Genomic DNA, 16,972 nt, shown 5'->3' with positions numbered 1-16,972 from the left:
GCTATGCATTTATGGGGAAAAGGGGAAAGTGAAATAAATAAGGGGCTCCTTATTAACTCAAGTCTTAGCTTTGGGACCAAGTATTCGGGCAGCTGGCTGAGCAACAACTGTAATGACTCATGAGAGAATAGTCAACTAAGAGACCTTGGACTGGAACTCTGGACTATGCTTTGGATTTGCGGACTCAGACTTGGTTGTGTTACTATTTTAAGGGCCAATATTTTTAATGTATTTTATTGCTTTTTAATGTATTTTTATTGCTGTTGACTCTATATCCTCAATGAAGAAGCCAGGGACATCATGGGAGGAAGCCAGGCACAGCCAGGAAATATTGGGGGATGGCAGCCTACAGCCAATCATAGTAAGGGGGCAAAGCTGGGCACTGTCCCATGGCTTCCTCTGCTGTCCCCCAGCTTCTGGATCTCCATGTGATGAGGTCCAAGAAACCTCATTATATGGTGAATCTCAAAATGATGATCACTCATGGTTTCCTACCACATGCCCTTGATGTTTGGAGATCTATCTGCTTCACAAATGCTCCATAGCAATTAGAATTGTAAGATGGATTTTGAAAGAAGACTGTAGTAATGAATGGACTCACTAGCTCCATTCAGGAGATATTTCAAAGAAAGCCATGTTTTGAATAAAAGTTTTAGTGTGAAATAAATAGCTATTTCACTTTCAGAACTCAAACATCTGTGAGAAGGTCACATGCATCACATATACTTCCAAAATCTCATTTCTTTGTTCTGTTATCTTCTGTCCTGGTGCTTTTTTCTTCACCCAGGCTGCTACTTACAGGCACAATGCCACTACCTTATGTGCCTTCAGAATGTTTCTGAACAGTGGGAATTGATAGTTTTCTGAAAGTATAAATGACAAAACAACAGATTCCTACAGAATTTTAAAATAGGAAACGCCATTTGAGTTCTTATTCATTAAATGTAGAAAGTGTTGATTCTTCTAATAAGATAAGTACTGAATGTTCTGAATCTAACTCTTAAATGGTTAAGGAATTTAATATCAGGCATTCTGAAAGCAGAACTCATAAAACCACAGTAGTAACGTAAAGGGTACCAGAGAAAGATGGCCTCTAATTACAATAAACCTCAGATGACTAACAGCTCCAAATGGTCCAAGATGCCACCATCAGATGACTCTCTCTCAGACATGTAGAGCCAGAAGGAATGACTAATAGATTATTTATAACTGCATATTTTCCTTAGTTGCCACACCCTGTCATCTTGGAGCATCGTGACTTTTTCTGTGCTTCAGAAAAGCAGCTATCACACAACTTTACGATTCCAAAGACAATCTCAGCGAATCTAATCCTTTTAGTGCCATGTTTGTTTAAGGGTGAAATTCAGTGTTGTGCAAATGTGGGGAAGCTCATATGATGGACTTTCCCTTCTCTTTTTCTTCCTCTAACTCTAGCATCCTACACCCATGAAAGGGGGATTGAGAGAGAGAGAGAACTATAGACATCTTATGGGCTGAGATTTGGGGATACAAGCCCCCACTCTGCCATGAAATTCATTGGGGAACCTTGAGCATGCAGCTTAATATACATCAAAGGGTTGTGGGAAGGATAAATTGAGGAGAGCAGAATATAAAAGCATAGAAATATCAAATAATTAGTAAAAGTTCTGAAATACATTTTATTGAGCTACAGAAAGATCAGGGAATTATTCAAACATGCATCTAGTATAAGGTTCCCAAAGCTGGCAATGTCCTTCCCCTATTGCAGTCTGCCATTACACACACACACACACACACACATTTAGGTGCATATGAGCCAAGAAAGGGGCCCTAGCAAAATTCAGAGAAGAGGAAAATAACTGTTCAGAAAAAATGTGGACCAAATAAAATCTTCAAGCATGCATCACATTGTTACATTGTTGTGTCTGTCTTCAGGAGGGAGGCAAACTCGCTTGGAATGTACCTTTTTGATACATGGCAACAAATGTTTATAACTGAAGATAATTATCATTTTACAGGGCAGTAGCAATTGAAGGAAGAGTCTTGGTTTTCTGGTTTGCCATCTCTTTTTCTAGAAGAGCTTTTATGCCTTTAATATGTATCAAACTGCATCAATTCTTCAGTGTAGATACACCCTTTTTACTCTCTAATCTAGCAGGATATACTTAATGGCTAGACTGCCTTCATTTTAAATTTATACTGCAGAAAATTTATGAAACACTGCCAATCAATATTCTTTGGCCTGTGGCACATTTTGACACATGTGTGTGAAAAACAAAAATATTATATCTGCAAATACTTTTTAAAAAGTAAGGATATTGATATGCTGGCAGGGCCAGTCAGATTACAAAGCTAGTACAGTACAAAATCTCTCTTCCCCATTGACAGGACCCTGTACCAATTCATCCAAAGTTAACTGCAGGAAATACCACAGATAGCCTTCTCATGGTTTGAAAAGTAAACTTGCATTTTTAGACAGTGATGTGTTTCTCATTCCAAACATTTTGAAAAAAAAATGAAGTTATATATAATTCATGTTTGCCACTTTGACTCTCCAGCTTGGTTCTGTATCATGTTTGTTTTAAAACATATTTATAACTCAAAGAGAAGGGAGCATCTTAAGTCAAATGTATTGAAATATGTTCTGTTTCCTATGGGTGCTTACAGATCAGGCTTTCATGTCTTGTTTCAGACATGGGATTTTACAGAGTTTCATAGAAGGTTGTGTTCCATTTGTAACCCACATGCAGTCATAAAATTGGGCTACTATGGTGTAACATTTGCTCTACACTGTAAGATGTTTAAAAAAACAACTGCCTTCTTTGTATCCTCATATGCTACCTAATTGGGAACACCCCATGTGCACCAAAAATTAGGCAGTAAGTCATTATTGGCTGAAATGGACCTATATTAGGTTAACACTTTGACACTTTAGTTGTGTGTTGATAGCAGCTAATTTTAACCATTGATGGAAAGTGTTTTTAAATTGTGTATTTTATTTTATTTTATGTGTTTATAGTGGTTGCTTATAATTTTAAGTGATATTGTTTTATACTCATACTCAGGCCCGTAGCCAGGATTTCATTTTTTTTTTTTGGGGGGGGGGGGCTGATTTTTTTTTCAGGGAGGGTTTCGGGGGGGGGCTGAGTCTGAGTGAAAGAGGGTCTAGCCTAGCAAACCTTTTGTATCATTACCCCCCGAGGCCCCCCCCCCGGCTACATGCCTGCTCATACTGTTGATATTTATACCACACTTGCAGTGCCTTTTTTGCTGCCCCAAGTCCCTTTTTGGGAGATGAAGGCAGGATACAAATAAAGTTTGTTGTTGTTGTTGTTGTTATATGCAATTTGTCTACCCAAGTGTTTCCGAGAGAAGTACATGTCTTTATGGAGGACAGAAAATCAGCTAGACTCTAGTTCTAATCTCTGGAATATCTACTTGGCATGTTGCCACCTAGATCAAGGTTGTCCATAAATCATACTGAGCTGGAATTTTTTTTAAAGGCAGTCAAGTAGAGCTGAAACATTGGCAGCCAGAATAACAGTTGAAATCATGTCTAGAGGGAATTTTGGAATCTTCTTTGTGGGAAAAACATTTGAGGAATGTCAAAGGAAGCCCAGAAGATTTTGATAAATCTAGTAAAACTGCTTAGCAGCAAGAGGAGGCTGGGTTAGAGTTGACTGTTCCCTAGGATGGGACTGGATTTTGCTAAAAGTAAAACTCAGAATAATGACAAGGCTTCCTCTCAAGCAAAAATATTTCAGAAATGTAAAGGACAATTTGACTGTTTGGTAAAGTGTTTTTAATCCAAGCTATCACCAGGGCTTGTATTAATGGAAACACAACAGGGGTTAAATCATTTAAGCAAATAATGAATGCAAGGAGGAGGAAACTTTTCTGAAGACATTCTCTCTGTTATAATAAATGGAAGGGGGAAAGAGACAGAATACGATAGGTTTCTATCTCTGAACAGGGATTTGAACCTTCATCTCTTAGTACCATAATCCAATGCTCAAACCACTGCACTGTGCTAGTTCTACTAGAAATGCTGAATTCTCCTCCTAGATCTAGTGTCAGCTTTTCAGTCTTTGTCCTCTCACTGGTATCTCTGGACTTAATCTCCATACAGAAATCTCCAGGTCCTCTAGCACGACTGGAAGAAGTTGACCATAGAATCACACTGGAGGACCTAGAGATTCCTGTAGAGAACATTTTAAATTAAATCTGTGAGTAATCAAATCTGCAAAAGTCAAAGTTGCAAATGTGGAGAGGCAACTGTATTTGGGACACCAGGATGGGCCAGCCATGATCAAACTATCTGTGATAGCAATCCAGGGCAGTGCTGTACGGAAAAATAATTTTGAAAGTTTATTGGCTGATAGACCTAGAGGTAGGTTGACTAGATGTAAAGGGATTGTGTAGCTTTAATGGTTTAGCAAAGTAAAGATTTACTTACATAGGGGCTGTATTTTTTTCTTAATGATGGAAAAATGATAAGCTTTCTGAAACTTGCTGATGTTTTGTTGTTTTACCTAATGTTTACATATGGGCATTCCATATTCTGAGCAGTGTCATTCTTGTCATGCAAAATCTATATCAGGAAACAGAAAAGGCAACAAAATGTCCACTGTGAAGTTTTCACTGTATACTGAAGTATACAGTGAAAACCTAGATTTTCACTGTATAATTTTAAGACCTATAGAACTATCATTAACAAGGTAATAAATACAGATATAAATACCTCAGCTATGCAGAAATATTTTCCTGTAAATTCAAGGCTAAAAGTAAATAAAAGATATATCAGAGACCCTGGCCAAAACATTACAAAATGAAATGCGAGCGCCATTATAGCTGAACTAAATTGGGTTAAGTTTGACTTCTGGCTGCAGTTTTCTGAGCATTTAATAATGCCTCGGATGCTCAAAATTCTTCTTGAAAATGCACAGCTGTTCTCTTCTTTTATAAGAGTTGGACAGATTTGCCAAATGCCTGTAACCCGAGCTGTTGCTTCACTCTCAGACGGCTACAGCTGTCTCATCATTTTCATTTGAATTTCCTGTGAATAATGGCCTACTCTGAGAACCAAACTGGGAGCTGTATGGGATAAAGTGGTTTCTATGTCAACCATTATTTGTGTAGTTGAAAAACTGCCTGTTTGTTTTCAGAGGAATTACGTACAAATATGAAGCTAACTGGTGTCTGTTGGTTAGGGAAAAATCCAGTTTCCATAAGTGGAATTTGTTTACCCCCACCCCCCCTCCAGGATTTTGACAATATCTACTTCTGTTGCCATTGCAACCATTATATTTGTGAAATAACTGTTTATATAAATCCCAGCAAACTAGGGGATGTCAGTTGTGTCTGTGATGCAAACATCTGTGCTGGAGTGATGCAAACAAAATTTGCAGGCACTCAGTAGTTCCCTCCCATCCTGAAATATCTTCGGGTGGAAATGTTTCCAGAGGAGTCGAAAATTGGATTGTGCCATCTTTTGAATTACTTTTTCCTACTTTTAGAGTTGTGAAAGTCGTAATGTTCCAAATGCGGAGAGTAATTTGAAAGACATTTTGTGTGCCAGTGTGTGTCGAAGGTGTTTCTTGCAACACATCTCCATAATATCTAGGAAAAATTAAAGAGATGATCACTGATTTTTAAGTTTTGTGTATAAAAAGGAAAACGGTTGGTAGGGTGGGATTTTTGAAGACTTTTTCTAGAACTTCTTTCTGTAGTTCCTTATCTTACCATTAATCAGAAAGAGCTGGGACATGGAATATTGAATATAATGGGTTATATATCAACTGATATGGTTTAAGAATCTGCCCAACTCTTATAAATATTATAAAACTTGAACCAGTGAACTAAGAGACAAAGAGTTTATAAAGAGTTATTCTAGTGGACTAAAAACTGGGGACTTTGTATTTGTTTGGGAAACATTTAGTATAAGCATCTGAAAGATACGTTCCTCTGAGAAGTGGGGAGTAACAGTGTGGTTGACCTTGAGGCTGCTTGATAAAGACAATGTGCACATGTGAGGAACCTTTATAATCACTTGTGTGAAGAAACCCTTGCAACTAAACAGCTGCAGAAGAAGAAACCTGGGGACTCGTGGTTGATAAGCATTGACTAAAATTGATTGATTGATATTGGTGATGATTGAATGATTAAAATCTCTTGAGAAGACAGACGGACAAATGTCAGCATACTGAAGAAGCAAAGACCACCAGCATTGAAGCAATGCTCCAATGACATCAACTGTTCTGGACTGGCCACGTTATCCGAATGCCCAATCACCATCTCCCAAAGCAGTTCCTCTACTCCCAACTCAAGAATGGAAAACGGAATGTTGGTGGAGAGGAAAAAAATTAAAATGGATTTAAAGCTAAACTTAAAAACTGGCATAGACATCGAGAACTGGGAAGTCCTGGCCCTTGAGAGCTCTAACTGGAGGTCAGCTGTGACCAGCAGTGCTGTGGAATTTGAAGAGGTATGACTGGAGGGCAAAAGGGAGAAACGTGCCACAGGGAAGTTGCGTCAAGCCAAACCTGACCGGGACCTCCTTCCACAGGGAACCAATGCCCTCATTGTAGAAGAACATGCGGATCAAGAATAGAGCTCCACAGTTGCCTACATATCCACTGCCAAGACACTGCACTGCACCTGACTGTAACTGTAGTATTAGTTGTACTTATTCGTTACAACACAAAGTAGACAGTGATATTTATCCTAATAATTAGAATAACCATAAAGTGGCTTCTCCCCCCCCCCCCTTCTTCTTTCCTCCAAGGAAAAAGTCTATAGGGATTCTGAGCAATTTTGGGAATGGTTTAGAAGAATTTCTTAGGCCAGGACCTGTTGAATAAGTTAGTTTTTGCCCATACCAAAGTCAGGGCTATAAAGATTTAAAGACACTTGGTTTTATTTTATGGAGAAGAAAGGAAAAGAAATAGCAGGGACAACAATGAACACAAGAGCAAAATCAAATGTAGATTCCAGATGATCTATAGAGCTACAAAGCAAGGCACCCGATACTTTTCAAAGGCCTTACATTAACAAAAGCAAACAAACTGAAAGAAAACTTTTATAAAATGTTTCACAGGTAGTTAATCACTCCAGTAAAACAAAAGAATGGATAATAAATGTTGGAAATGTAAGAGAAAAGAGGGGACTTTTTTCCACATGTGGTGGACCTGTCATAAAGCCCATGCATATTGAACAGCTGTAAAACAATCCAAATAATTTTGCAAGAGAACATACCATTCTCACCAGAAATATTTTTGTTGGGGCTAATAAATGATACGTATTATCAACAAGAAAAATATTGTTTTCTTTCAAAATGCTATAACGGCTGCTCAAATAGTTTAAGCCAGCCACTGGAAAGAAAGGATTACTCCATCTGTAAATGAATGGTAGACCAAACTGTTACATTTTGCAGAATTTGATAAACTAACTTGTCTTCTTAGAAATAAAACAATACAATGTTTTCAAAATCATTGGAAGCTTTTCACGTAATATGTAGGTACAACATTTAAAGACAGGTCTATAATAGTGTTGAGTGATTAAAAATACATGGTCAGAAAGAAGATCAAGATTATGATAAATGTTGAACAATTTGTCACTTTTCAATACCTTTTGTAAAAAATTACACATATATGTATATATGTATATATATATATGTGTGTGTGTGTATATATATGTATATATGTATATATAAATATATTTTGTGATAGGACAAATTATTGTAAGACGCTATCTCGGTGTAGGGTTGGGAAGTTTTCTTTCAAATGGGACACATGGGTTTTACTGTCATTGGAAAGTGTAAAATTACTACTATTGATTGGTGACTTTGTATATCAATAATTATGATATAATTAGTATACTTTGGAAATAATAATAAGCATCATCATCATTGGAAAAAGAAAAGAAAAAAAGAAAACAGCACTAGATGAATGCTCCCTCTCCATTACATTTGCTTTTTTATTTCAGCTTTATGATGGTCCTAACACCCAGTCCAACTTAATAGGAACTTTCTGTGGCAACAGTAATCCCCCATCTGGTGGCACCACTAGTTCCAGTCTCCATGTGGTGTTTTTCTCTGATAAAATACAAGAATCTACTGGATTTCAGATGCTATGGCAGATAAATGGTAAGTCACCTGGATTTCCCCTCCTTTTTCCTTGTTATGCAAGTCTCAAAATGCTATAAATATTTGTTGGAAGAGACTTAATTTCCTGGAATGGCACTGGAAGGCAAGCATTTAAAAGAATGAAATGATAATATGTTTGAGAAGTACAATCAATCTCTGTATCCAAAGATTACGGATCCACCTCCTTCCAACTTAAAAAAAACAACACTTAATTTTGCCATTTTATATAAAGGACGTCATTTTACCACATCCCTGTGTATAATGGGACTTGAGCATCCATGGATTTTGGGATCCATGGAGAGTTCTGGAACCAACCCTTTAGTGGATACCAAGGAATCACTGTATTGATACCTCTAGCATTCTTTTCTCGTTTCTATTGGGATTGCCAGATGACCTGGAAAGACTTTATTGCAGTAGTAAACTGAAATTCTTCTCTGTTTTGCTAACCATTTGCAGGCAGTTGAATGGAGAACATTTTGACAAAGATCAGGGTTGAGGAATGAATTTTCTGCTGGTAGTGTAGTCCTTTTTTCAGTGGCCTGTGTAATTGCTATGTGTTGCTTCACAGTTCCAGGGGTTCTTTGAAGTCACGGATTACCTAGATTCGGCACAGTCTGGCTTCATACCGGGTCAAGGAACTGAAACAGCATTGGTCTTCGTAGTGGATGATCTCTGCAAAGAGCTCAACAGGGGGAGTGTGTCCCTGTTGGTTTTCCTGGACCTTTTAGCATCCTTTGATACCATAGACCACGATATCCTTCTGCAATGCCTTGCTGGAATGGGTCTTGGTACTGTCCTGCAGTGGTTCCAGTCCTTCCTTGAGGATCATACCCAGAAGGTGTTGTTGGGGGACAGCTGCTCAGCTCCACAGCCATTGTCCTGTGGAATTCCACAGGGTTCAGTACTGTCTCCCATGTTGTTTAACATCTACATGAAACCGTTGTGTGAGATCATCCAGAGTTTTTGGGGTTTGGTGTCATCTGTACACAGATGACATCCAACTCTACTACTCCTTTTCACCAGCTACTAAGGAGGCTGTTCAGGTCCTGAACCGGTGCCTGGCCACTGTGTTGAGTTGGATGAGGGTCAACAAATAGAAGTTGAATTCAGACAAGACAGGTACTCCTGGTCAATCGCAAGGCCAAGCAGGGCATAAGGTTACAGCCTGTGCTGAATGAGGTTACGCTCTCCCTGAAGGCACAGGTTCGCAGGTTAGGGTCTTCCTGGAATCATCACTGAGCCTAGAACTCCAGGTGTCGGTGGTGACCAAGGGGACATTCGCACAACTAAGACTTGTATGCAAACTGCGCCTGTATCTTGGGAAGTCTGACTTGCTACAGTAGTCCACACTCTTGTTACATCCTGTTTAGACTACTGCAATGCACTCTACATGGGATTGCCTTTGAAGACTGTTCGGATGCTGCAAATAGTCCAACGTGCTGCAGCCATGTTGTAAGCTGGGACATTGCACAGAGAGCATACAGCCCTCCTGTTGTGGCAACTCCACTAGCTGCCTATTAGCTACCAAGCATAATTCAAAGTTTTGGCTTTAACTTATAAAGCCTTAAACGGCTCTGGTCCAACTTCCCTGTCCGAACGTATCTCCCTCTATGAACCAGTTCATAGACTAAGATTTTCCGAGGAGGTCCTGCTCTTGCCCCTACTGGCCTCACAGGTGCGGCTGGTGGGGACAAGGGACAGGGCCTTCTTGGTGGTGGCCCTATGGCTGTGGAGCTCCCTCCTGAGTGAGATCAGGTTGGCCCCCTACCTCCTGACCTTTAGGAGACAGCTAAAGACATGGCTGTGGAACCAAGCGTTCGGCCCATCATAGGAATATTTAAGGTGAAAGTGAAAGTTGAAAGTGCAATGACCCAGGACTGTTTACGGACAACAGCTATGTCTCTGTGTGATATGTGATGTTATTTTATGTGATGTGTTTAATAATGTTTAATATTTTATCAGAGGAGGGTCAATTTTGATGTTTTATATTGTTTTCTATCGATGGCATTGAATTGTTGCCAGCACTGTGAATCGCCCTGAGTCCCCTTTGAGGTTGAGAAGGGCGGTATACAAATACTGCAAATAAATAAATAAATACTCTCCCACTTCACAAACATGCATGTAGAATGGTCTTCGAGTGAGACTTCATAATAATATTGCTTTCCTCTGGAAAAAAAATTGTGACAGATGTTCCCTTCTTGAAGATTAATTCTATTCAGATAAATTTAACGTTTGCCTCTTTTTGCATCTTTATAAAACACAGCTGCAAAGGCAGCTTGGTCGCTTGACCTATTTAACAGCAGCAACTGCGTAACCCTGCAGAGAGACTGAGACCTGTAGCATTGTTGTGCGCCTTTTAGAAGAAAGGAGCTGGAAAAAAAATAAACAGCCACAATTGCCGTGTATGCTTAATCAGTTCACACTATTTAAGTTTTGACAACATGGAGAAGCGGCTGAAATCAGCTGTAGGCAGAAGGCTGTAGTGTGGATTCCCATACAAAGTTCAAGGTGGAATTTCTTTTCCCCACGAGTTTGCAGTAGTAATTTGACATCTCCAAAAGTTTGCATACATTGCTGTTTGAGGACTTCAGGATCTCAACTGTGTGTGGGAAGGAGAGGGAGGTCTGGGGCCCTAGCAACATAACTGAGAAAAGAATGGCTTATATGAAACACAGTTCTGCTCTTCATCTGAAACACACAGCAGGGAAAGTGTTACTGAACAACAGGATTGAGACCTCAGGACTGGGGGGTGATGTCATCCCAGGGCCACACAAAGGAAGTATGGGGTTGGGGGAGGAGAGGGAGGAAAGGGCCTTTTTCTCTGTAGACAGATGACCTCATCCTCTTCAGAAAGCCTGCAGCCCTTGGCTTATCTTTTCTTTCCTGTACTGCTTAATAATTTCTAAACTCCTGCCTAGTTGTTGAAAATGCCTCTATTATTTAGATGCCCTGTCTTTTCCTATTTTTTTTTCAAGTTCAGAGATTGCTTTGCCTTTGCTCACTCCACATTTCCCTGGCATTTCCAAACAGCTGTAACAAATCTCTCCCCTCCCTCCCTCCCTCTCTCCCTCCCTCTCTCATTTTAATTAATTCCAGGATAACGGGCTACTTCATCCCCTATCTGGGCCTGTGTTGCTCCAAAAATGTGCTAGTTGTGATTTCTGTGGTGCATGATAATACTACTAAGTCTAAAGCCATGGTTTGGAGACTTTGGATACACTCCTTTTTGGACTATGAAATGTTAATTTTACTAAAGGTTTGCTTAGAGTTCCTGACAGTTTTACATAGTCTACAATTATGCTGTTGACAGAGATAATTTTTTGCCCTGTCACATCTTCTTTCTTTCCCCTTGACATTAAATCTAGTCGAGTCCAACTTTGGGATGCGATGCTCATTTCCATTTCTAAGCCAAAGAGCTGGTGTTGTCCGTAGATTCCTCCAAGGTCATGTGGCCAGCATGACTGCACGGAGCACTGTTACCTTCCAGTAGAAGCAGTACCTATTGATCTACTCACATTTGCATGCTTTCTAACTGCTAGATTGGCAGAAGCTGGGCCTAACAGCGGGAGTTCACCCCGCTCCCCAGATTCAAACCACCGACCTTTCGGTCAACAAGTTCAGCAGTTACCTTTCATAGGATTCACCAGTAAATTCTGGACAACACAAAAGTGATATGGTATTCTCAGTTTCTATAATGACCACAAATTGAGTATTTAAGGAGGGATGTGAGGGTAATCTGTTGTAACATCTGTCTAATCTAAGCAATCACATTTTTAGTGGTTTTAGAGCAACTAAAGAGTTTTCTTGTAGAGTTTAAGGGCTAACAAAAAGAAGCGATTGTCCTTGGTTCCCATGAGGTTGCTATTGTGAAAAGAAAATACAAACACATTAAATACATTCATGCATTTAGCATCATGTGTCGTTCAGGGCTTGTCACTCATACGATTTCAAGCATTAATTCAGTGTTGCTTTCTAGCAGAAGGAGAAGTTGGGATATCAGGTGGGTGAATAAGTAGGGGTTATTTCCTTGCAGAGTTAGACATTCTGATAGTCTGTAGAGCTCAGACCTCTTATTCACAGCAGATAATTAATTATTCCTATTATATGTGTGCAAATGCAGTCAGCTGGATATTAGCTCAGCAGTCTGTTACTGGGAGTTTCTAAATCACCGTTTTGCACCACCTGCTGTTATAAAGATCTTAGTCTACCGAAGATGTGGCCACCACCAATTCATGTCTTTCTTGGTCTATTTGTTTTACAGTTTCCAAGCAACTATGACTTGGATAGATAGTCATTCTACACACTTTCCAAGGGAACTTCGAGACCTTTGGAAACCATAAAAAAGAAACTGGTTCTCTCTCCCACATATTTACTTGTGGTTTTTGAAATATATGGTTGATGTGTCCAAAAATTACTACAAAGGGTGGTGACTGAACTGGTATAAGCACAACTTATGCCCTAGATCCCTGTCTTAAAATTGCTTGTACATTCAGCCACATTCAGACTTGCATGTGCCTTTGCCCTAGAGTCCCTTGTAACATGTTTTTCTGTGCAATACAAGCTCCAGATATGTACTTAAATTCACTGGGAGATGCAGGTATATTTTCATACCTTTTGTTATCGTTTTGTGTCTGTTAGTAGCCCCCTTTTTAAGGTCTTTGTTTCAGCAAATAGGAAGTCCCTTTCTATTATTTTAAGGACTGCAAAAACATGTTCCCTTTCTCAAATCACCAAAACACCCCAAACCCAATTTTAAAGCGACAGTGCCCGCCTGCTGGCATTCACTCTCAACATACACTGATCTTTTGTTAGGAACTGCTTTCAGTAAATGTTTGGAATTTCTTATTCAGCAACTCATTGTTTGGATTTCTGCAGAAACCTGGGGCTCAGTTATTATTTCAGACCCTTGATTTTGTAGATAAATAGAAAAAAATGCTTTAATCTTTTTTGTTGAGTATTTTTGTTTTACCGTTTCCTCCCCAAATGGAAATTCTATCACCATGTTCTAAAATGATTAGGTTACCATCTGGCTACAGTTTCCTCTCTTTGATATCTGGGTACTTGAATAGCAGCAGGAAATGTTATGGGTACCCATGTGAGAGGAAACTGGCACGTGTGACTCACATGAACTGTGATCGGGATCATCCTTCCTATTAGTGATTATGACTTTAGGGCAGTGTTTATTTTGATTTTGTTTAGAGTTGTGTGGAAACAGCAGGGTATTGGGTTTGAATGCTGGATTAGAAATCTGGGATAGAATCATAGAGTTGGAAGAGACCCAAGAGGCCATCCAGTCCACCCCCTTCTGTCATGAAGGAAAAACATAATCAAAGCACCCCCAACAGATGGCCACTCAGCCTCTGTTTAAAAGCCTCCAAAGAAGGAGCTTCCATCACACTCTGAGACAAAGCATTCCACTGTTGGATAGCTCTCGTGATCAGGAAGATCTACCTAATGTTCAGGTGGCATCTCCTTTCCTGTAATTAGAACCAATTGCTTCAAGTCCTAGGGTGCCAGTTCAGAAACTCTCTGGGTGACCTTGGGTCACTCACACACTCACAGCCTCAGAGGAAGGCAATGTAAACCCCGTTCTTAAGAAATCATGCCAAGAAAAGCCCTGTGAGATGGTCACCATGAGTCCACTAAGGGCCTTTTCACACAGCCCTATATCCCAGAATTTCAAGGCAGAAAATCTCACATTATTTGAGTGTGGACTCAGATATCCCACTTCAAAGCAGATACTGTGGGATTTTCTGCCTTGATATTCTGGGATATGGGGCTGTGTAAAAAGGCCCCCAGTCTGAAGGCATGTGATCCTCAACCAGTGTTTTAAAGTGTATGGTTGTTTTTGTTTGTTAATTTGTTTTGCAAAAGTAACCAAGAGAAATATTTCCTTTTAAAACCATATTAATTCAAACCTTTCAAATGCTTATGAGTGTCAACAGCAGAAAAAAAAAGAATGTTACAGGCATACCACCAGAAGCTTATAGCTGCCATGTCTGTAACAGTAGGGAATTTCATCAGAATTTTACTATTGCAGTATTCCAAATTCAAAATCCCCAAAACTTCTGGTCCCAGGCATTTCAGATAAGGGACACTCAATCAGTAGCAGATTCATCTGAGAAAAACTCAATGTACGAAAGGTTATACTAACCAACTTCATTTTTTCCATCTGAAGTGTTAAAAGCTGTCTTTGCATACTGATACCATGGTGATGTCTTTGAATTCCCCTTTAGTAGGATGTAGGTTTCTGTGCACACAGAACAGATTCTCCTCCTAGAGCCCTCTTGCAAATGCTTCTAGGAAATCTTTCTTCCCTTCTCTGGTTTCTCATTAGTTGGCAATGTAACCTGCAGCTGATGGGCTCTGTGTCAGGGGGGTAATAAATCCAATCCAGAGTTTAATTTAATATTTAAAGGAACCCTTTAGGAGATACACTTTTTAGGAGATACTACCTCTGGTGGTACAGTGGGTTAAACCACTGAGCTGCTAAACTTGCTAACCAAAAGGTTGCAGGTTTGAATCTAGGGAACAGTGTGAGCTCCCGCTGTTAGCCCCAGCTTCTGCCAACCTAGCAGTTCAAAAACATGCAAATGTGAGTAGATCAATAGGTACCACTCCGGCAGGAAGGTAACCCGGCTCCATGCAGTCATGCTGGCCACATGGACTTAATGTTAGGAGAAAACCTTTACCTTTACCTTACACTTCAGAACTTTGGATAGCCCCTTGAACATTTGGATTGCAAACCATAGTGGCTTTATTGCTATACTGACCTGCTGTCACCAGCTGTCACTGAGTCCTACTGGTATATTGAATAAGGCAGGCACCTCAGAGCATAACCCAAAGTTTGAAAAACATATGCTCCCTGGGCACCGCTCCAGTGTATTTGTCCGAACGGATCTCCCTCTACATCCCATCTCGAAGCTTAAGATCTTCTGGGGAGGCCCTGCTCTCGACCCCGCCACTATCACAAGTGAGGTTGACGGGGACAAGGAGCAGGGCCTTCTCAGTGGTGGCCCTCCACCTGTGGAACTCACTCCCCGGGGAGATTAGATCGGCGATTTCCCTTCTGGCGTTTAGGAAAAAAACTGAAGACCTGGGTGTGGGACCAAGCCTTTGGTCATTCTGACAAATAATTTAAGGATCTGACGATAGACAAGGACAAATGGAATGGAATTGATATATGGACTCTGAACCCTGAGCATGAGATTGTTTTATTATTTTATTATGTATTGATGTTTTAATTTAACTGTTGAATTGTTTTGTATTTTGTACTGCTTGTCAATGGATTTGGGCATCTAATTGTGCCTCCTCTGTAAGCCGCCCTGAGTCACCCCTGGGGTGAGAAGGGTGGGGTATAAGTAAGTGAAATAATAAATAATAATAAATATGCTTCATTACTTCAAGGTTATCTTAGGCCAGAGGTTCTCAGCCTGTGGGTCCCTAGGTGTTTTGGCATACAACTCCCAGAAATCCCAGCCAGTTTACCAGCTGTTAGGATTTCTTGGAGTTGAAGTCCAAAACATCTGGGGACCCACAGGTTGAGAACCATTGTCTTAGGGTTCTCTGGCAAGCCACTGTACAATTCCAGTGTCAAAATAAGATTCAAGAACAATCTGAAGAACTGAAGATTTATAGGATAAAGACTTCCTTTGCCTTTTAAATTCTCACTTTTCAACAAGTTGCATTTTAGATAGTTCCGAATTATACACGTGTCCCACACTTTCAATTTCTGGTCTGCTCTTTGACCATGTGCTGCCTGTTACTTCCCTCTAAATCAACTTGCTCCTTGCCTCTTTCAGTCAATTTGACACCATCTAGTGTTAGGTCTTGCATTGACAACCTAAAAGAGATTGGGTTCTGCTTTAGAAACATTGTCAGTTTTTGACAGTGCCCTGGTCCAAACTTTCAAATCAGTACGGGAAGCCTGCTTCTTCATATATAGGGAAAACATTAATCCCAGTAGTAGTATTGGTAAGTCACAGTGGAAAGCTGTAACTGATACATGAAACATCCAGAAAGAATAATCTAAATATTAACTTGATTATTCAGCACAGGAGTGGCTGGATGAGAAAGGCTGCAGTTAACTTTTAAACATCATGAGTTTTCCACTGGTCTAACCCATGCTGAATTTCAGCCAGTCATGTCTTTGTGGCAAACAGGAAGGAATAAGTAGGAAAAGTTGAGTCATAAGTGCCTGTTTAAGTTGAACCATTCCCAGTTCTTTCAGCCCAGCTATGTACTGTTTCCCTGCGAGTGCAGCATACATTTTCCCCAAGGAATTAAACCATACAAGAGCTTGGTTTGTTGGGAACACTACATCTATATCCAAGGTTCAGCCATTTCATCTTTCTTGTTGTGTCCATCTTAATTCTGCTGAGCAGTGCATGCCAGGCAAGTTTATGAAGAAGGTTTTGCATAGCTGTATTTAGAAGAATTCCAGTGAAGTACAGCTGTTAGTCTGTTGCAGTAAAGAAAGAAAGTAAAGCTCTAGAAAAAGCAATAATGGCACAAGTTATTTCGGGTAGTATTTCTACTTGAACAAAATATGCTTGTATATTATACCCACTTGGCCTTCTACCTGGCCCTGAAATTGCACAGCTTGTTGTTTCATGCACTCTCTTTGTTAATATGATTATATTTATAGTTAAATGAATTGCATAAATGCAATTATGAGAGAGCAAAACTAATAAACAGTCTTTTGTCTTTCTTTTTAAGCATGCCTATTATATTGATAGTGTTTCCTCTTGATAAGGAACCATTTCCTTTAACCCAAAATGTTTAGTAACGGGAAAGAAAGTAATATTCGGCTATATTGTAGGCCCTCCATTTCCATAAAAGATTGGAATG

The 16,972-nt window shown here is 39.8% G+C and overlaps 1 protein-coding gene across 1 annotated transcript in view; it reads left to right on the top strand.

The window, feature by feature from the left end:
• Positions 1–16,972, top strand: part of CUBN (cubilin) — a 162,008-nt gene that overhangs the window by 56,827 nt on the left and 88,209 nt on the right. The window contains exon 28 of the mRNA XM_067470574.1: positions 7,963–8,122. Coding sequence (XP_067326675.1) covers positions 7,963–8,122 — 160 coding nt within the window. The remainder of the gene's footprint in view (positions 1–7,962; positions 8,123–16,972) is intronic.

The sequence above is a fragment of the Anolis sagrei genome, chromosome 6 (genome assembly GCF_037176765.1).
Source record: "Anolis sagrei isolate rAnoSag1 chromosome 6, rAnoSag1.mat, whole genome shotgun sequence".
NCBI classification, from domain to species: domain Eukaryota; kingdom Metazoa; phylum Chordata; class Lepidosauria; order Squamata; family Dactyloidae; genus Anolis; species Anolis sagrei.
This window is presented reverse-complemented; position numbering and strand designations above follow the sequence as displayed.